Raw genomic sequence first — 20,438 nt, 5'->3', positions numbered from 1 at the left:
TATATATGATAGTTATAGATTCCTGGTAAAGTGACCCATTTGACCATTACATATCAATTTTTGTCTCACATTAGTACTTGACTTAAGGCATATTATGCCTAATATAATTATGACCACCTCACTTAATTGCGGTTACTATTTACATGGAATATAGATTTTTTCCATTATGTTGCTTTCACCCTGTTTGACTCAATGCTAAAATGAGTCTCTTATAGACAGCATACTGTATTGCTTTTTTACTTAATCCTCTCACACATCTTGTTTCTTATTCTTTTTATAAATTTAATTAATTAATTAATTATTTTTTGAGACGAAGTCTTGCTCTCTTACCCAGGCTGGAGTGCCAGTGGCCGATCTCAGCTCACTGCAAGCTCCGCCTTCCAAGTTCACGCCATTCTCCTGCCTCAGCCTCCCGAGTAGCTGGGACTACAGGCGCCCGCCACCACGCCCGGCTAATTTTTTGTATTTTTAATAGAGATGGGGTTTCACCGTGTAGCCAGGATGGTCTTGATCTCCTGACCTTGTGATCCGCCCGCCTTGGCCTCCCAAAGTGCTGGGATTACAGGCGTGAGCCACCGCGCCCGGCCCTTAAATTTAATTATTTATTTAGGATAGGATCTCACTCTGTTAACCAAGCTAGTTTGCAGTGGCCTTATCACAGCTCACCACACCCTCAACCTTCCCAAACTCAGATGATGTCAATTCAGCCTCTTAAGTAGCTGGGTTACAGGCATGTGCCATCATCACCCAGCTGGGTTTTTTGTTTGTTTGTTTGTATTTTTTGTAGAGACAGGGTTGCCCAGGCTGGCCTTGAACTACTGAGATCAAGTGATAAGGCCACTTGGGCCTCACAAAGTCCTTGGATTACATGATTACATTTCTCTCTCTTTTTTTTTTTTTTTTTTTTTTTTTGAGACAGAGTTTTGCTCTTGTTGCCCAGGCTGGAGTGCAATGGCACAATCTTGGCTCACCACAAGATCTGCCTCCCAGGTTCACATGATTCTCCTGCCTCAGCCTTTTGAGTAGCTGGGATTACAGGCATGTGCCATCATGCCCAACTAGTTTTGTGTTTTTAGTAGAGAAGGGGTTTCTCCATGTTGGCCAGGCTGGTCTCAAACTCCCAACCTCAGGTGATCTTCCTGCCTCGGCCTCCCAAAGTGCTGGGATTATAGGCGTGAGTCATCGTCCCTGGCTACATTTCTTTTTATTAAGTTGTTTAATTTACATTTAAAATAATTGCTTAAAGATATGAAGTTACTATTAACAGTTTATTATTGTTTTATGTATTTTTTGTAGATACGTTTTTTCTCGTTTCCTGTTTTACTGCCTTAATTTTTATTTTAATTTTGTGACATGCCTTGGTTATTTTTTATTGTTTCACATACTTTCTATAAATATAATGCAATCATCCTGAAATATAATGTAATCATTTTGAAAAATGGAGATTAAATAAAACATCTTAAAGTTAAAACAATACATTTTAATATGATAACTTCAATTGAATACAAAAACCTATAGCTTTATATTTTCCAGTTTGTTATTGATATTATAAATATATTGTGTATCTATTAACAAATGTATGCAGATTTAGTCTTGGTTTTTATATTTACAGAAGTTGTTTAAGGGTTTTATGTACCATCATTATAATAGAATTCTGTGTGTGTCTCTATATATTTTAACAGAGAGCTCTCTCTATATATACATATACATGTATATATTTTTTTTTAAGAGGAGTTTTGCTCTGTCGCGCAGGCTGGAGTGCAGTGGCATGATCTCGGCTCAGCTCACTGCAACCTCCGCCTCACGGGTTCAAGCGATTCTCCTGCCTCAGCCTCCTGCATAGCTGAGATTATAGGCATGAGCCATCACACCCAACTAAATTTTCTATTTTTAGTAGAGATGGGGTTTCAGCATGTTGGTCAGGCTGGTCTTGAACTCCTGACATCAGGTGATCTGCCCGCCTTGGCCTCTTAAAGTGCTGGGATTTTATGATGCTGTCCAGCATGATTTTATTTTATTTATTTATTAAAAAAAATTTTTTTTTTTTTTGAGACGGAGTCTTGCTCTGTCGCCCAGGCTGGAGTGCAGTGGTGCAATCTCAGCTCACTGTAAGCTCTGCCTCCTGGGTTTACGCCATTCTCCTGCCTTCAACAAGATTGAAACTCCATCTCAAAAAAAAAAAATGCTTCCTCAAATTTTTAGTTTTTACATTGTTCTCTAGAATTCTTTAAATTTTATAGAATAATTACGATTGTTTTCTGCATCATTATAACAATGGTAAGAAATTTCATTTTTATGTATGTGCATATCTTTCCTAGAAAATAATGTATTTTTATATGATTGTGTGTTGTTTTCTCTCTCTCTTTTTTATTTTTGAGATGGATTCTTGCTCTGTCACCCAGGCTGGAATTCAGTGGTGCAATCTCGGCTCACTGCCACCTCCACTTCCTGGGTTCAAGTGATTCTCCCTCCTCAGCCTCCTGAATAGCTGGGATTATAGGCACACACCACCACACCTGGCTAATTTTTGTATTTTTAGTGGAGACAGGGTTTTGCCATGTTGGCCAGGCTGATCTTGAACTCCTCACCTAAGGTGATCCATCTGCTTTGGCCTCCCAAAGTGCTGGTATTACAAAAGGTGTGAGTCACCATACCTGGCCTGTTGTTTTCTTGAATCGTGTTATTTTCAGTGGAAGAAACTGCTTTCGGTATCTTTTATACATAGGGCACATGCAGCGCCAATATACTTTTTCAGAATTTGATTACTTTGGAAGGTTTTTTTGTTTTATTTTTGGCAGGACAGATTTGCTGATAGTATTATTCTCAGTTGGTAGCTATTTTTTCAGGACTTTGACTATATCACACAGTTCCCATCTGGCCTCCAAAATTTTTGTTGACAATTTAGTGGTTATCTGAAAGCCTGCTTGTAACTGCAAGCAGTTTCCAAGATTCTCTTTTTGTCTGTGACTTTTAAAAGTGTGCCTATATATGTGTTTGCTATAAATATTTTTGTGTTTTTCCTAGTTTGTTGAGCTTCTTCATTTTTATTTTATGTTTTCTTTTAGAATTTTTTTGTTTGTTTTTCTTGAGACAGAGTGTTCCTCTGTCTCCCAGGCTGGAGTGCAATGGCGTGGTCTTGGCTCACTGCAACCTCCACCTCCCAGGTTCAAGCAATTCTCCTGCCTCAACCTCCTGAGTAGCTGGGAGTACAGGTGCTTGCCACCACACCCAGCTAATTTTTTGTATTTTTAGTAGAGATGGGGTTTCACCATGTTAAGCAGGATGGTCTCGATCTCTTGACCTTATGATCTTCCCGCCTTGGCCTCCCGAAGTGCTGGGATTATAGACATGAGTCACCGCGCCTGGCCACAATTTTTTAGTTATAATTTTTTAAAATATTTTTTACTTCCACAATTTCTGTTTTTTTGATATTTCATACTTTCGTTACCCTCATTTTTCTGTTTTTCTATAGTTATCTGTTTCCATTTCACTCATCGAGTATTTATGTATTTGAATATAAAATTATTCACTTTATTTTCAATTTTTAAAATTAATACAAACATCTTTTTTTTTTTTTTTTTTTTTGAGATGGAGTCTTGCTCTGTCCCCCAGCCTGGAGTACAGTGGTGCGATCTCGGCTCACTGCAAGCTCTACCTCCCGGGTTTATGCCCTTCCCCTGCCTCAGCCTCCTTAGTAGCTGGGACTACAGGCGCACACCGCCACGCCCAGCTAATTTTTTGTATTTTTAGTAGAGATGGAGTTTCACTGTGTTAGCCAGGATGGTCTTGATCTCCTGACCTCGTGATCCGCCAGCCTTGGCCTCCCAAAGTGCTGGGATTACAGGCATGAGCCACCCTGCCCGGCCTATAAACATCTTTTTTATAATTTATTTCTGAAAACTTTATGATATATTTGATGGAACTGTGGTGCCCTATTTTGTATACATTGTAGTCTTTAAGATTTGGATGTTATTAAAAGCTACCTGTCACATAAGTTATGGCATAGTCTGAAAATAATTATCTTTGTTAGAGATGTTGGGAGTCTGTCAAACAGGTTCTTATGACATGTCTTGTCTGAATTTAGTGTTTACTTTCTAGTTAGAGAAGTTTATTCATGTTTCTTTAGAGTCATCACTTGCTACACCTGTTCCCTGTCTGTTATACTGCAGTTTCTCTGCTACTGTAACATTTACATTTAGTCTCAGCAAACTCAAAGTGTCACTTGAAAGTATATGACTTTATGTCATTGGAAACAGAAACCAAGTATCTGGAAAAGCCCCTAGAAGACGGAAATAAAGATGAATGTGCCAGTATTTTACTTGTCTTTTAAAAAAGAATTCAGGAGCTTACTATTTACTTGTAAAGGTTCTTTGGTATATTGGGGAGCAGGAAGAGCTGTTTTGGGTAGATGTAATAAACTTTTCTCTTCATTCTATGAGGGTCTTTGGGGCACTGCACCTACTTAACTCATTTATACATTTTCCACAAATGTATTTTGGTCTGTATGTTTTTGTTACATTTGTATGTCTATGAAGTAATTATGGCCTGTGGTATTTTCCTATGCCATCTTGCTTATGTAGTTTGTATAATTTTATAACTTAGATTTGTAAAGTATATCCGTCTGAGTCTAGTAAGTGAAGTAATTTGTTATTTTTATTTTTTTCAGTTGTGTATTCTCATTTTGCCCAAGACCTTTGGCCAGAGCAGGGCATAAAAGATTCTTTCCCAAAAGTAATACTGAGAAGATATGGAAAATATGGACATGGCAATTTACAATTAAGAAAAGGCTGTGAAAGTGTGGATGAGTGTAAGATGCACAAAGGAGGTTATGATGAACTTAAGCAATGTTTGATAACTACCCGGAACAAAATATTTCAGTGTGATAAATATGTAAAAGTCTTTCATAAATTTTCAAGTTCAAATAGCCATAAGATAAGACATACTGGAAATAATTCTTTCAAATGTAAAGAATGTGGCAAATCATGTTGCATGCTTTCACACCTAACTCAGCATGAAAGAACTCATACTAGAGTGAATCATTACAAATGTAAAGAATGTGGCAAAGCCTTTAGTATGCCCTCAAGTCTTAATAATCATAAGAGAATTCATACTGGAGAGAAACCCTACAAATGTGAAGAATGTGGCAAAGCTTATAACTGGCCTTCAATCATTAGTAAACATAAGAGAATTCATACTGGAAAGAAACCCTACAAATGTGAAGAATGTGGCAAAGCCTTTAGTGAGTCCTCAAGCCTTAATAATCATAAGAGAATTCATACTGGAGAGAAACCCTACAAATGTGAAGAATGTGACAAAGCTTATAACTGGCCTTCAATCATTAGTAAACATAAGAGAATTCATACTGGAAAGAAACCCTACAAATGTGAAGAATGTGGCAAAGCCTTTAGTGAGTCCTCAAGCCTTAGTAAACATAAGAGAATTCATACTGGAGAGAAACCCTACAAATGTGAAGAATGTGACAAAGCTTTTAAAATACGTGCACACCTTACTACACATAACAGAATTCATACTGGAGAGAAACCCTGCAAATGTAAAGAATGTGGCAAAGCCTTTAGTGTGTCCTCAAGCCTTAATAGTCATATGAGAATTCATACTGGAAGGAAACCCTACAAATGTGAAGAATGTGACAAAGCCTTTAGTATGTCCTCAAACCTTAGTAAACATAAGAGAATTCATACTGGAGAGAAACCCTACAAATGTGAAGAATGTGGCAAAGCTTTTAAAATACGTACACACCTTACTACACATAACAGAATTCATACTGGAGAGAAACCCTACAAATGTGAAGAATGTGGCAAAGCCTTTAGTGAGTCCTCAAGCCTTAATAATCATAAGAGAATTCATACTGGAGAGAAACCCTACAAATGTGAAGAATGTGGCAAAGCTTTTAAAATACGTGCACACCTTACTACACATAACAGAATTCATACTGGAGAGAAACCCTACAAATGTGAAGAATGTGACAAAGCCTTTAGTGAGTCCTCAAGCCTTAGTAAACATAAGAGAATTCATACTGGAGAGAAACCCTACAAATGTGAAGAATGTGGCAAAGCTTTTAAAATATGTGCACACCTTACTACACATAACAGAATTCATACTGGAGAGAAACCCTACAAATGTGAAGAATGTGACAAAGCCTTTCGTATGTCCTCAAGCCTTAGTAAACATAAGATAATTCATACTGGAGAGAAACTCTACAAATGTGAGGAATGTGGCAAAGCTTTTAAAATACGTGCACACCTTACTACACATAACAGAATTCATACTGGAGAGAAACCCTACAAATGTGAAGAATGTGACAAAGCCTTTAGTGAGTCCTCAAGCCTTAGTAAACATAAGAGAATTCATACTGGAGAGAAACCCTACAAATGTGAAGAATGTGGCAAAGCTTTTAAAATACGTACACACCTTACTACACATAACAGAATTCATACTGGAGAGAAACCCTACAAATGTGAAGAATGTGACAAAGCCTTTAGTATGTCCTCAAGCCTTAGTAAACATAAGACAATTCATACTGGAGAGAAACCCTACAAATGTGAAGAATGTGGCAAAGCTTTTAAAATACGTGCATACCTTACTACACATAACAGAATTCATACTGGAGAGAAACCCTACAAATGTGAAGAATGTGGCAAAGCCTTTAACCGATCCTCATCCCTTACTATACATAACAGAATTCATACTGTAGAAAAACCTTACAAATGTAAACAATGTGGCAAAGGTTTTAGCCAGTCCTCATCCCTTACTAAACATAAGATAATTCATACTACAGAGAAACCCTACAAATGTGAAGAATGTGGCAAAGCCTTTAACAAGTCCTCAATTCTTAACATACATAAGATGATTCATACTAAAGAGAAACCACAAACCTTAAAGATTTGACAATGCTTTTTACGAAATCTCAAACTTTTTAAAATATGAAAGCGATCATGCTGGTGAGAGAGAACTAGAAATGTGAAGGATACGACAAAGCCTTTAAAGGCTATTTAAATAGTTGTCTCACTTGATTGTAGGTAAGATACTTTATACTCGAGAAAACTACAAGTGTGAAGAATGTGGCAAAACTTAACTAATGCTCATACCTTAGTGCACAGGAAATAATTTATTTTTGAGACAAATTGTACAAATATAAAGAATGTGACAAAGCCATTAATAACTGCTCACATCTTAACATCAGAGAGCTAATACAAGCATTAAAAGTGCAATTACTGTCAAAAGATCTTCCAGAAAATAGAAGCCTTTACAATGTATTAAATTTATTGCTGCAAATTCTTATGGCTTACAATTCAGAATCTCTACATGCAAATTTTTTTTTAATTTTTCTGGTACTCATACTAGACCCATGAATTTCTTGATTCTTATTTTTTTTTCTTTTTTTTTTTTTGGTATGTACCATTTTAGTTTTTATTAATAAAATAGAAACCTAAACTCAGAGAACTGCTTTATTCTTGCATCTTATCTGACCATATATTGGAGTAGCAATTCTTTATAAAAGGACTTAGGTGAGAACTGTCAATATATCAGTTCCATCAAAAACTCTAGGTTGGAATATCTTAAAAAGAGCAAATTAAATATGAGAAAGCACAGAAATCTCCCCCTCAAACAAGAGGGGCTTCCTTTAATAGTCTTTAATGTAGCTCATTTGCAATTGTATGAAAATCCATCAAGATCAATCATGTTGCACAATCCCTAAAGGATAAAACTGAGGGAACTCATGGATAATTTTCACAGCTTTGTTGTAAAGTCCAAGATCAAAAGGATGGTTATCTTCTTTAAACTGGACATAAGATGTACACAAGATGGTGGCCTTGGTGGTTACTTTTCCAACCACTTCCATAATTCCAGAGATTTCTTCATCAAGGGGTTCCATCAACTTGATGGTTCCATTTTTTCCTTCTCCATCTGAAAGAATAAACATTTTTCCAGTGGGATGAATCTTTTCCAGCCTCTTTACGAAGCAGACAGGCTTGTCTATGAACTGAGCTAGCATGCTGGCGTTGATGCGTGACCTCGGCAACTCCATCATGTCCACCATGATTATGGCCCAAGAGTGCGGCTGGCGGGAAACCCACAGACTACTGAAACTGTGTGCCCCACGGTGTCTGTGGGGCAGATTTCTTCTTTCTGTTTTATAAAGTATTCGTTATGTTAGCTGGTCAGTGATTATAGGAATTGTTTTTATGAGATTTAGTAGTGCACACAAAGTAATTTTCAAAGGTAATCCCATTAGTGTATTAAGTTTTAGTGTTAGAACATTCCATTTTGTTCTTTTAAGTGCAGAAACTTACATAGGCCTACTTTTATTTTTATTTTTTATTTTTTGAGATGGAGTTTCACTGTTATCACCCAGGCTGAAGTGCAGTGGTGCAATCTTGGCTCATTGCAGCCTCCACCTCCCAGGTTCAAGTGATTCTCCTCCCTCAGCCTCCCGAGTAGCTGGGATTAAAGGCATCTGCCACCACGCCTGGCTAATTTTTGTATTTTTAGTAGAAATAGGGTTTCATTGTGTTGGCCAGGCTGGTCTCGAACTCCTGACCTCAAATGATATGCCCACCTCGGCCTCCCAAAGTGCTGGGATTACAGGCATGAGTCACCGCACCCAGCTGAGCCTATCTTTATGTAGTTATTTTTTTAAAAAAAATTTTATTGACATAAATTTTATTTATTGAGTCAATTTGTTCAGGTAAGTACTAGGGAAGCTTCGTAACTTTTGAGGATGTTTTTATATGTAAAATATATCAACGAACATGACAGTGCTTGCTATGTAACAGATGCTCCATAATAAGGCAGAAATACTCGTGCTAAACTTAGTTTGTAACTTTGATTCAGAAATGAAAAATACCACTGGGCCAGGTGCAGTGACTCACGCCTATAATCCCAGCACTTCGGAAGGCAGAGTTGGGCAGATCATAAGGTCAGGTGATGAGACCATCGTGGCTAACACAGTGAAACCCTGTCTCCACTGAAAATACAAAAAATTAGCCAGCCATGGTAGTAGACGCCTGTAGTTGCAGCTACTCAGGTTGCTGAGGCAGGTGAATGGCGTGAATCTGGGAGGTGGAGCTTGTAGTGAGCCAAGATTTCACCGCTGCACTGCAGCCTGGGCAACAGAGCTGGACTCTGTCTCAAAAAAAAGGAAAAATGCCGGCTGGGCGTGGTGGCTCATGCCTGTAATGTCAACACTTTGGGAGGCCGAGGTGGGTAGGTCACCTGAAGTCAGGAGTTCAAGACCAGCCTGGCTAACATGGTGAAACCCCAGCTCTACCAAAATACAAAACTTAGATAGGCATGATGGCAGGTGCCTGTAACACCACCTCCTTGGAAGGTTGAGACATGAGAATTGCTTGAATGTGGGAGGCAGAGGTTGCAGTGAGCCGAGATCATGCCATTGCACTCCAGCCTGGGTGACAGACTTTTTTCTCAAAAAAATAAAATATCAATGCTGAGGATACAACATTGATATATTTTTTTTTTATGTGGAGAGGACACTTTTTTTTTCAGGCTGCAAAGCTGAATCTTGCTGAATTTAAAGAGAGATTCTGCTGCTTTAATTTCCTAATTATCTTGATTTTTTTTTTAACTTTTTATGTGTATTCTAACTATGTGTCACAGCCCTTTTTCTTCTTGCTCTATTATGGCTACAGGTTTCTCACTTATCTCCATGCCATGTCATTTCACATGGTACTTTGTAGGTTCTGATGAGAAAGTTGGTACTTTTTAATGCATTGAAAAATTGGTTTTAACTAGAGTTTGCTTATTAACATAACTTTCAGATTAGTTAATTAAAAGACATAACACTTTCCACAAGAATATATCAGCATAGAATTTATATCAGTGAGAAGAATATATCAGTTAGCATGGTTTTGTTTATAAAAGGAAAACCTTGTTAGATTCTCACACAAAGAGTGAAAAATATAGTTTGCTAAAATAGATGTCTTAGAAATTTAATTTTTAAGAGTTGATTGTAAGTGAACAATTTCAAATTTAATTTTTATAATGTACTTATAGCATGAGTTATGTTTTCTATACAGTATCTTCAATTTTTAAGTGTGAATTTTGAAGTTGGCAAAATAATAAAGTGATCTCTGGATTTGACACTTGATGTAATTTTTTTTCATGTTGATACTACAATTTGGAGGAACTTCTTACTTTTTTTTTCTAGTCTACAGTTTTTACTCTTTGTCACCTAACTGTAGTCAACTCCCTGGTCCTTTTCTCTGGAAAACTTTTGGAGAACATGGCTGCTTTTGGATTAAAATATTTCCCATTATTTTGCATAAAAACTAGTTTACTGTCTTCACGGAGTGGCCAGTCATGGGACCGTAAGCAACAGCTGCACCTTTTAGTGTTTTTCTTATTATTACCATCAACAACAGAAACTCTAAATACCCTATGCTTGAAATAAAAGCCCTAACATACATTGGCTCTTCCCATACACTCTGCTGGGTCCAGAAAATGCTGTTAAATATTAGAGTTTCTAAGCTGGGCATGGTGGCTCACGCCTGTAATCCCAGCACTTTGGAAGGCTGAAGTGGGTGGATCACCTGAGGTCAGGAGTTTGAGACCAGCCTGGTCAACATGGTGAAACCCCGTCTTTACCAAAAATAGAAAAATTAACTGGGCATGGTGGTGGGTGCCTGTAGTCACAGCTACTCGGAAGGCTGAGGCAGGAGAATCCCTTGAATCCAGGAGGCAAAGGTTGCATTGATCCAAGATTGTGCCATTGTACTCCACTCTGTCTTAAATAAGTAAATAAAATAAATATCAGAGTTCCTATGGTCATGGCTGACAAACTAAATGACAAAAACTTTTTGATAGTATTCTGCTGTTTAAGACAAAGACACAGTACTTGAAACATTTTTATAAATATATATATATACATGTATATATATATTTATATATATATATATAATTTTTAGGCAAGGGTCTTGCTGTGTTACCCAGCTGAAGTGCAGTGGCATGGTCTCACCTCACTAAAACTTCCACATTTCAGGGTCAAGCAATTCTCATGTCTCGAATAGCTGGGATTACAGGTTGGTGGCACCATGCCTGGCTACTTTTTCTATTTTTCATGGAGATGGGGTTTCTTCATGTTGGCCAGGCTGGTCTTGACCTCAAGCGATTCACCCACCTTGGCCTCCCAAATTGCTGGAATTACATGTGTGAGCCAGTGCCTCCATATGTGTGTATGTGTGTGTGTATATATATATAAATTTCTTTTTTCCAAAATGGTCTCACTCTGTCCTCCAGGCTGAAGTGCAGTGCAGCCTCCACCTACTGGGTTTAAGTGATTCTCCTGCCTCACTCTTCTGAGTAGCTGGGACTACAGGCCACCACTCCTGGCTAATTTTTGTATTTTTGGTAGAGACATGGTTTCACCCTGTTAGCCAGGCTGCTCTTGAACTCCTGACCTCAGGTGATCCACCCACCTTGGCCTCTCAAAGCACTGATTACAGGTATGAGTCACCATGCCAAGCTAAAAATACACTTTTCAAGTTGACAGATAAAATGTGTATTCTGCAAAACAATATTTTTAGGTATGTATACATCGTCACATGCTTAATTCTCGGTAATTAATGCTTTACCTCATGTAGTTAACATTTTTGTTGTGAGATCACGTGGCATTGTCTTAACATTTTTGAAAACCAGAAATACATTAGAATGAACTATAGTCATTGTGCTGTACAATAAATATTTTGGACTTATTCCTCTTATTCAAGTATAATTATATATTCTTTTCTTTCTAACTGCCCATTATAAACAACTTGGCATCTGGTATTCACCATTTTATTCTCTACAGCAATGAGATTGTTCTTTAGAATTCTTGTGTAAGTGAGACCGGGCCTGGTGGCTCACGCTTGTAATCCCAGCACGCTGGGAAGCCAAGGCAGGTGAATCACTTGAGGACAGGAGTTCGACACCAGCCTGGCCAACATGGTGAAACCCTGTCTCTACTGAAAATACAAAAAAAATTAGCCAGGCATGGTGGCGGGCACCTGTAATCTCAGCTACTTGGGAGGCTGAGGCAGGAGAATTGCTTGAACCCAGTGAAGGTTGCAGTGAGCTGAGATCACACCATTGCAATCCAACCTGGGAAACTTGCAAAACTGTCTTTAAAAAAAAAAAAAAGTGTAAGTGATATCATAAGATAGTATTCATTCTGTGTCTGGCTTATTTAAAGTAATATAATGTTCTCCAGGTTAATCCATGTTACTGAAAGTAATAGAATTTTCTTTTTTAAAAGATGAATAGTATTCAATTTTGTGTGTATACCGCATTTATTTTATTTACTCATTAGATGTCAAACTGTTGACTCTGTATTTTGGCTATTGTGAGGAGTGCTGCAAACAACATAGAAGTGCAAATGTTTCTTTTTTTTTTTAGACAGGGTCTTGTTCTGTCGCCCAGGCTAGAGGCAGAGGCCTGATCTCGGCTCACTGCCACCTCCGTCTCCCAGGTTCAAGTGATTCTCCTGCCTCAGGCTCCCAAGTAGCTGGGATTACAGGCACGCACCACTGTGCCTGGCTAATTTTTGTATTTTTAGTAGAGACGAGGTTTCATCATGTTGATCAGGCTGGTCTTGAACTCCTGACCTTGTGATCCACCAGCCTCAGCCTCCCGAAGTGCTGGGATTACAGGCGTGAGCCACCGTGCCTGGCCAAATGTTTCTTCATCCTTATTTTATTTGTTGTGGATATATATCCAGTATTGAAATTATTGTATTATATAATAATTTTGATCTTATTTTTTTGTGAAATCTCTTTCGTTTTTCATAATTACCATCCTCATTTACATTAAAACCAACAGTGTGCAAGCATTCCCTTTTCTTCATCTCTATGCCAACACTTTTTAAAAATTTTTTTTGATTTTTATTTTTTTGAGACAGAGTCTTGCTCTTGTTGCCCAGACTGGAGTGCAATGGCACGATCTCAGCTCACCACAACCTCCGCCTTCCAGGTTCAAGCGATTCTCTTGCCTCAGCCTCCCGAGTGACTAGGATTACAAGCATGTGCTACCACACCTGGCTAATTTTGTATTTTTAGTAGAGACAGGGTTTCTCCATGTTGGTCAGGCTGGTCTTGAACTCCCAACCTCAGGTGATCTGCCTGCCTCGGCCTCCTAAAGTGTTGGGATTATATTTTGCCAACTTCAAAAATTCACACTTAAAAAGGCATGAGCCACCGCGCTTGGTCATTTATTTATTTATTTATTTGAGACGGAGTCTCACTCTGTCGCCCAGGCTGGAGTGCAGTGGCCGGATCTCAGCTCACTGCAAGCTCCACCTCCTGGGTTCACACCATTCTCCTGCCTCAGCCTCCCAAGTAGCTGGGACTACAGGCGCCTGCCACTTCGCCTGGCTAGTTTTTTGTATTTTTTTAGTAGAGACGGGGTTTCACCGTGTTAGCCTGGATGGTCTCGATCTCCTGACCTCGTGATCCACCCGTCTCGGCCTCCCAAAGTGCTGGGATTACAGGCTTGAGCCACCGCGCCTGGCCCATTTTTTAAATTTTTAATAAAAATCATTTTAACAGTGGTGAGCTGGTATCTTGTAGTTTTTTTGTTTTTTGGCATGCCTTTCTCTGATAATAATTGACACTGAGTATTTTTTAATATATTTGTTGTCCATGTATATATTTTGAAATATATTTAAGGTTTGTGCTAATTTTTAGTAGTTATTAGTTTTTTTGGTATAGTTATTTGAGGTTTTCTTTTTTTCTTTTTTTTTTTTTTGAGATGGGGTCTTTCTCTGTCGCCAGGCTGGCGTGCAGTGGCATGATCTCAGCTCACTGGAACCTCCAACACCCTAGTTAAAGTGATTCTTCTGCCTCAGCCACCCGAGTAGCTGGGATTACAGGCATGCGCCACCACCCCAAACTAATTTTTGGATATTTAGTAGAGATGGGGTTTTGCCATTTTGGCCAGGATGGTCTCAGTCTCCTGATCTCATGATCCACCCACCTCGGCCTCTCAAAGTGCTGGGATTACAGACTTGAGCCACCCTGCCTGGCCTTGAGTTTCTTATATATTTTTGATGTTAAACTCTTGTCATGTGTATGATTTGCAAATATTTTGTCCCTTTTTTTAGTTGTTTCATTCTGTTTTATCATTCTGTGCAGCAGCTTTTTAATTAAAAGTAATCTGAGTAATCCATTTTTCCTTTGGTTAGCTGGGATTTTGAGGTTAAATTTAAAAATTCACTGCCCAGGTCAATGTTATTATGATTTCACAATATTTTTTGTACTAATTTTAGAGTTTCAGGCCTGACATTTAATAACCTAATTTATTTTGAGTTGATTTTTATATATGGTGTGAGATTAGGATCTCATTGCTCTGTATGTGGATGTAAAATTTCCTTAACCATTTATTGAAGATACTGTTCTTTAAGAAATTGTCACCATTATATTTGTGTGAAATGTATTTCATTTCTTACTATAATGTTCTTTATACTGTACGGTGTTTCAACTTTTTGGTTAAAAGTATTTCAAAGTTTAGTTACTAGAGTTTTTGTAAATGGGATTTTTAAAAAATTTCATTTTGATATATTTATTATTGTACAGAAATGCTACTGAATTTTGGGTATTGCTTTTGTATTCTGTGAGTTTAATGAATTTGTTTATTATAATAGCTTTTAGTCAAGTCAGGCTTTTCTATACTTAAGATTGCATATAGAAATAAAAGATTATTAAACAGGGATAATTTACTTTTTCCAATTTGGATGCCTTTGGTGTTATTCTCTGTTAGGTTTAATAAGACTAAAAAAAGTGCACATTCTTGCCTTGTTCTAGCTCTTAGAGTAAAATCTTTAACTTTTTTTGTTTAGTATGTTGTTAGCTGTGCATTTTTTTGGTTACATACAGCATTTATCAGCTTGAGTTGCATTGCTGCTATACCTAAGTTTTTCAGAGATGTATTATGGTGGAATGTTGAATTTTGTCAAATTTTTATTCTGCATCTATTTATATAGTAGAGTTGTGAAATCACAAATAATTCCACATAAATACAAAACATCCTCAGAAACTTCTATGGACATCTCTATGCACGCGAACTACAAAATTTAGAGAAAATAGATAAACTGAATACAAACAACTTCCAAGATTGAATCAGGAATTAACAGAAGTCTTGAAGCGAGCAAAGAGCATAAAGTGTATAATGAATTAGTAATTAAAAAAAAAAAACCTATCAACCACAAAAAGCCCTGGATCGGATGAATCCGCAGAAAATTTTATCACATATGCAAAGATGAGCTGGTCCTAATTGTACTGATTGTATTCCAAAAAAATCATGGTGGGATTCCACCTTAACTTGTTACATAAAATTAGTATCGTGTTGCTCTCAAAATCTAGTGAAGACGGAACAACAAAAACAATTACAGGCCCATATTCCTGTTGAACACAGAAACAAAAATCCTCCATGAAATACTAGGAAGTTGAGTTCATAAGGAAAAAAGTTATTTTGCCACAGTCATGTGAGCTTTATTCTATGAATGCAAGAATGTTTCATCATATGCAAGTCAATAAGTGTAATTCAGCATGTGAATATAATTTTAAGCAAAAAAGTATATATCACAATATATGCAGAAATAGCATTCAAGAAAATTCAATATTGACTCATGAACATATTCTCAAAAACCTTGGCATTCAAGAATCATACCTCAAAATAATAAGAGACATGTATGACAAATCCTCAGCCAACATCATACTGAACAGGAAAAAGCTGGATACATTCTAAGAATAAAAATAATACAAGAATATTCACTCTAAACAGTCCTATTCAACATAATTCTGGAAGTCCTGGCAAGAGCAATCCAAAAAAGAAAGAAAAGGAATCTAAATTAAGAAGTCAAATTATCTGCACTGATGATATTCTTTTTCTAGAACCATTAAAGATTAGACCAGAAGACCCCTCTGCCTAAAAAAAGACTAAAGCAAAGTCTTAGGATACAAAATTACTATATAGAAATGAGTAGCATTTCTGTACACCAATAACAAGCTAAGAAAAAAAAGTCAAGAACATAGTTCTATTTACAATAGCCACAAAGAAAAATAATATATGTAGAAATGCATTAAATCAAGGAAGTAAAGTATCTCTACAAGGAGAACATTAAACACTGCTGAAAAAATGATACAAAACAAATAAATGGAAAAGCATTTCATGCTCATGAATTTGAAGAATCAACACTTAAAATGTTTATGCTGCATAAAGCAAGCTACAGATTAAGTGCTATTTCAAACCATCAATGACTTTTAAAAATAGAATTAAGAAAAGAAGCCTGTGAGCAGTGGTTCACGCCTGTAGTGCCAGCACTTTGGGAGGCTGAGGTAGGCGGATCACTTGGGGTAGGATTTCGAGACCAGCCTGGCCAACATGGTGAAACCCTATCTCTACTAAGAGTTAAAAAAAAAAAAAAAAAAAAAAAAAAAAAGCCAAATGTGGTGGTGTACGCCTGTAATCGTAGCTACTCAGGAGGCTGAGATGGGAGGATTGCTTGAACCTGGGAGACAGGTTGCATTGAGCCGAGATAACACCACTGCACATTCCAGACTGGACAACAGAGTGAAACTCCGTCTAAAAAAAAAAACCAAAACTTTTAAAATATATATGGAAGAATAAAAGAATCCAAATAGTAAAGGCAACTTTAGACAAAAAGGACAAACCTGGAGATCTTCCATTACTTATCTTTAAACTGTACTATAAGCTACAGTAATCTGTATAATATATTTCTGGTACAAAAATATACGTATAGACCAAAGCAAAAGATGAGAGAGCCCTGAAAGCTACAGTACTCCAACTTATTATTGAAAAAGTCTATAGAAATAAAGGAAAAATAACTTTCTATGCAATAAATAGCAGTGGGAAAACTGGCTAGTCATATGCAAAAGAAAATTGAATCCCTACCTCATATCATAAGAAATATGACAAGATAGATTTATAACTGAGTCTTCAAGCCACAGAAATCCTAGAAGAACACATAGAAGGTACATTTCTAGACACTGGCCTCTAGAAATAATTTATGACTAACACCTTAAAAGTGAATGCAACAAAAATGAAAATTTTTAAATGGCACCTAAGTAAACTAAGGAGCTTTTACACAGTGAAAAGCTAAAGTAAACATAGAGCCTACAGTGTGGAATAAATTATTTGTATACTGCATATTGCAAAGGATTAATACATGGAGTCTATAAGAAATTTAATAAGAAAGAAAAGTGACATAAATACTTCTCAAAGGAAGACTAAAAGCTGCCAATAAACATGCAGAAAATTGCTCAATATCTCTAATCAGAGAGATGTAAAATTTTGGAGAGAAGAAAATATTTATAAACTTGGTGAAAATGCAAATTCAGTCCCTGTGAAACAGTTTCTAGATTTTTCACAGAACTGAAAATAGAATTGCCATTTGACCCATTAACCCCTTTTTTGGGTATCTACCCAAAGGAAAATAAAGAATTTTACAAAAATGACATCTGTACTTACATGTTTATTGCAGCACTATTTACAGTGGCAAAAACATAGGTACTTAGGAATCTTAGATTGGAATTTAAAAATGAGGTATTTATACACCATGAAATACTATGTAGCCACAGAGAATTAAGTAATGTCCTGTGGAGCAACATGGATGAAGCAGAAGGCCATTGTTTTAAGCAAATTAACACAGAATAGACAAATACCACATGATCTCACTTACATGTTGGAGGTAAAACATTGGGTGCACAGATAAACAGATGGAAACAATAAACACTGAAAACTTTTAAAAAGGAAGAAAGGGAGACATGCTTTGAAAAACTACTTAACAAGTATCATGTACACTATGTGGGCAATGGAATTACTAAGTGTGCAAGCCTCAACATCCTGATGTATACCGGTTACAAATTTGCACATGTACCACCTGAATCTAAGATAATAAAATGTTTTGTAGTATAATGGCATGTTACATTTTTACAGTTCTGAATTAGTAGTAATTGGAATTAGGGGTGAGAGAATTATTTGCCCCTTAGGGCATAGCAAATGTTTTTATACCAGGTCTCCCCACACTCTATAAGCTAGCCTTTCTGAAAGCTCTTGGCCTATAGCTCAAGAAGTGCTTTATTTCCAAGTATGCAGATTAAAAAAAAGACTCTACATCTTTATTTTTTTATGTATCAACTGTACACTAGACTACAGAGTTGATTTGTTAGTCTACTCTTTTGGGGGGAAAATGGTAAGTGGTTTAATCACAATAAAAAAACATTTTAGAAAATGTGAGGTTGTGAGAAAACCATGGTTAATTCCTTAATTAGGAAAAGAAAATGTTTTCTCTAAGAAAAATGCATAAAACCTTAATTGTCCATAGCCTAAGAATAATGAGACAGTGTAGTTTATTTAAGATCACACTGCTGCAAATGCTTACTCCATCACAAGAAATAGAAATAATGGGTCAGAGGTATTTTTAGAGTGCTTTTCTTAATCTATTGCAGTGTGTAAATTTTTGTCTTTGTTATCTCATATAGAAGTCTGTACTTAAAAAACCATGACTTTTTTGTTAATATGCTCACACAAATATTTTCCCTAGAAAAGTACTAGTGTGTTTGCAATCATTGTGTAGCATTTCTGGCCTTCCTTGTGCTGCTGTGTTGGTATGAAATAAGAAGACAGGAAATAAAGAGTGAGCCATGACATTTCTAGTTTCTAAAACCACACCATCTGAAATGTAGTGTTATGTAAGCAATAAATAATGACAGTATTTCAAAATATAGAAACACAAATTGATACTTTATATAGTTTTTTATAGTTTATAAATATTTGTAGTTTCTGAATTATTATAAGTTAAACAACTTGAAGATACCTAAAAGTTTTATTTAAATGATAGTATTAATATTGTAATAACTTCTGATTGTGAATAACAATTGCCCTATTGGGTTTACTGGAAAGTAGTTATTTATCTTCTAATTGTGGACAGACAATAGGTTTTTATAATCCTAAGCATACGGATTTCTTTTCTTTTTTTTGAGACAAAGTTTCTTGTTACCCAGCCTGGAGTGCGATGGCACAATCTTGGCTCACTGCAGCCTTCACCTCCCAGGTTCAAGTGATTCTCCTACCTCAGCCTCCCAAGCAGCTGGGATTACAGGCATGTGCCACCACACCCAGATAATTTGTGTATTTTTAGTAGAGACTGGGTTTCACCATCTTGGCCAGACTGGTGTCAAGCTCCTGACCTCACGTGATGCACCCGTGTTGGCATCACAAAGTGCTGGGATGACGGGTGGGAGCCACTGTGTCCAGTCCAGATCTTTTAAAATTAGTACTGTTTAAATTTGTGCAAAATTCATAGGCTTGCAGTAGCAGACATTTTAATATTTTTTTCCAATAGAAAAGAAAAAGTGGCTGGGCACAGTGGCTCACGCCTGTAGTCCCAGCACTTTGGGAGGCCGAGACAGGTGGATCACCTGAGGTCAGGGGTTCGAGACCAGCTTGACTAACATGGTGAAACCCTGTCTCTACTAAAAATACAAAAATTAGCCAGATATAGTATCGGGTGTCTGTAATCCCAGCTACTCGGGAGGCTGAGGCAGGAGAATCGCTTGAACCCTGGGAGGCAGAGGTTGCAGTGAGCCAAGATTGTGCCATTGCACTCCAGCCTGGGTGAAAAAGCAAGACTCAGTCTGAAAAACAAAGAATGAAAACCAATGAAATTAATTTTTAAAATACGTTTAAAAGAAACTTCACATTTGTTCATTAAATAAGATTTAAAACCACATTTTAAGTGACTGATTAGTAATTCCAATCTATTTCATTTGAGTCACTGAAAAAACCCTAATATCCTTTAATTATTCAAAAAATATTCAAAAAAAAAGTATTCTTACATTAGTGTTTCTGAAACTTTCAGAAACTGTGGACCACTTAATGGATGATGATGTACATGGAGACAAATTTTCTATATGATAATAGGCTTATCCTAGCTTTTATTTGTTTTCAGTTTTTAAATTTTTTGAGACAGAGTTTTGTTTCTATTGCCCAGGCTGGAGTACAATGGTGCGATCTTGGCTCACTGGAACTTCTGCCTTCCGAGTTCAAGCGATTCTTCTGCCTCAGCCTCCCTAGTAGCTGGGATTACAGGCATGCGCCATCATGCCTGGCTAATTTGTATTTTTTATAGATATGGGGTTTTTCCATGTGGGTCAGGCTGGTCTCGAACTCCCGACCTCGCGTGATCTGCTCACCTTGGCCTCCCAAAGTGTTGAGATTACAGGCGCGGGCCACCTCACCTGGTCTCATCCTAGCTTTTAATTTAAAAATTCAATTTATTTCAAAAGTAAAATTAATGGCTCTTTTAAGTCATGAGAGGAATATCAATGGTAGAATCCATTTACCAAAGTGTATATCTTAGGCTTAGTAATGAGTACTTTAAACCAAAAATCAATTTCTACATACTGTCT

The 20,438-nt window shown here is 37.0% G+C and overlaps 1 protein-coding gene and 1 pseudogene across 3 annotated transcripts in view; one reads left to right on the top strand and one right to left on the bottom strand.

Annotated features, from left to right (window-relative positions):
* The window catches only part of LOC103234288 (uncharacterized), a 104,688-nt gene extending 92,706 nt beyond the window's left edge, over positions 1–11,982 (top strand). For 2 of the 3 annotated variants that reach the window (XM_073016712.1, XM_073016711.1), the window contains 3 exons: positions 5,033–6,877; positions 10,521–10,568; positions 11,927–11,982. In XM_073016712.1, coding sequence (XP_072872813.1) covers positions 5,033–6,877; positions 10,521–10,568; positions 11,927–11,982 — 1,949 coding nt within the window. Of the gene's footprint in view, positions 1–4,666; positions 6,878–6,900; positions 6,939–10,520; positions 10,569–11,926 lie in introns of those variants that run through there. The other variant, XM_073016713.1, reaches the window with a different exon arrangement.
* On the bottom strand, positions 7,420–8,059 carry LOC103234295 (replication protein A 14 kDa subunit pseudogene; annotated as a pseudogene).
* Positions 11,983–20,438: the final 8,456 nt, after the last annotated feature.

This window comes from Chlorocebus sabaeus, chromosome 6 (genome assembly GCF_047675955.1).
Source record: "Chlorocebus sabaeus isolate Y175 chromosome 6, mChlSab1.0.hap1, whole genome shotgun sequence".
Lineage (NCBI taxonomy): Eukaryota > Metazoa > Chordata > Mammalia > Primates > Cercopithecidae > Chlorocebus > Chlorocebus sabaeus.
The sequence above is the reverse complement of the archived record's forward strand: the minus strand, read 5'-3'. Positions and strand labels throughout refer to the sequence as shown.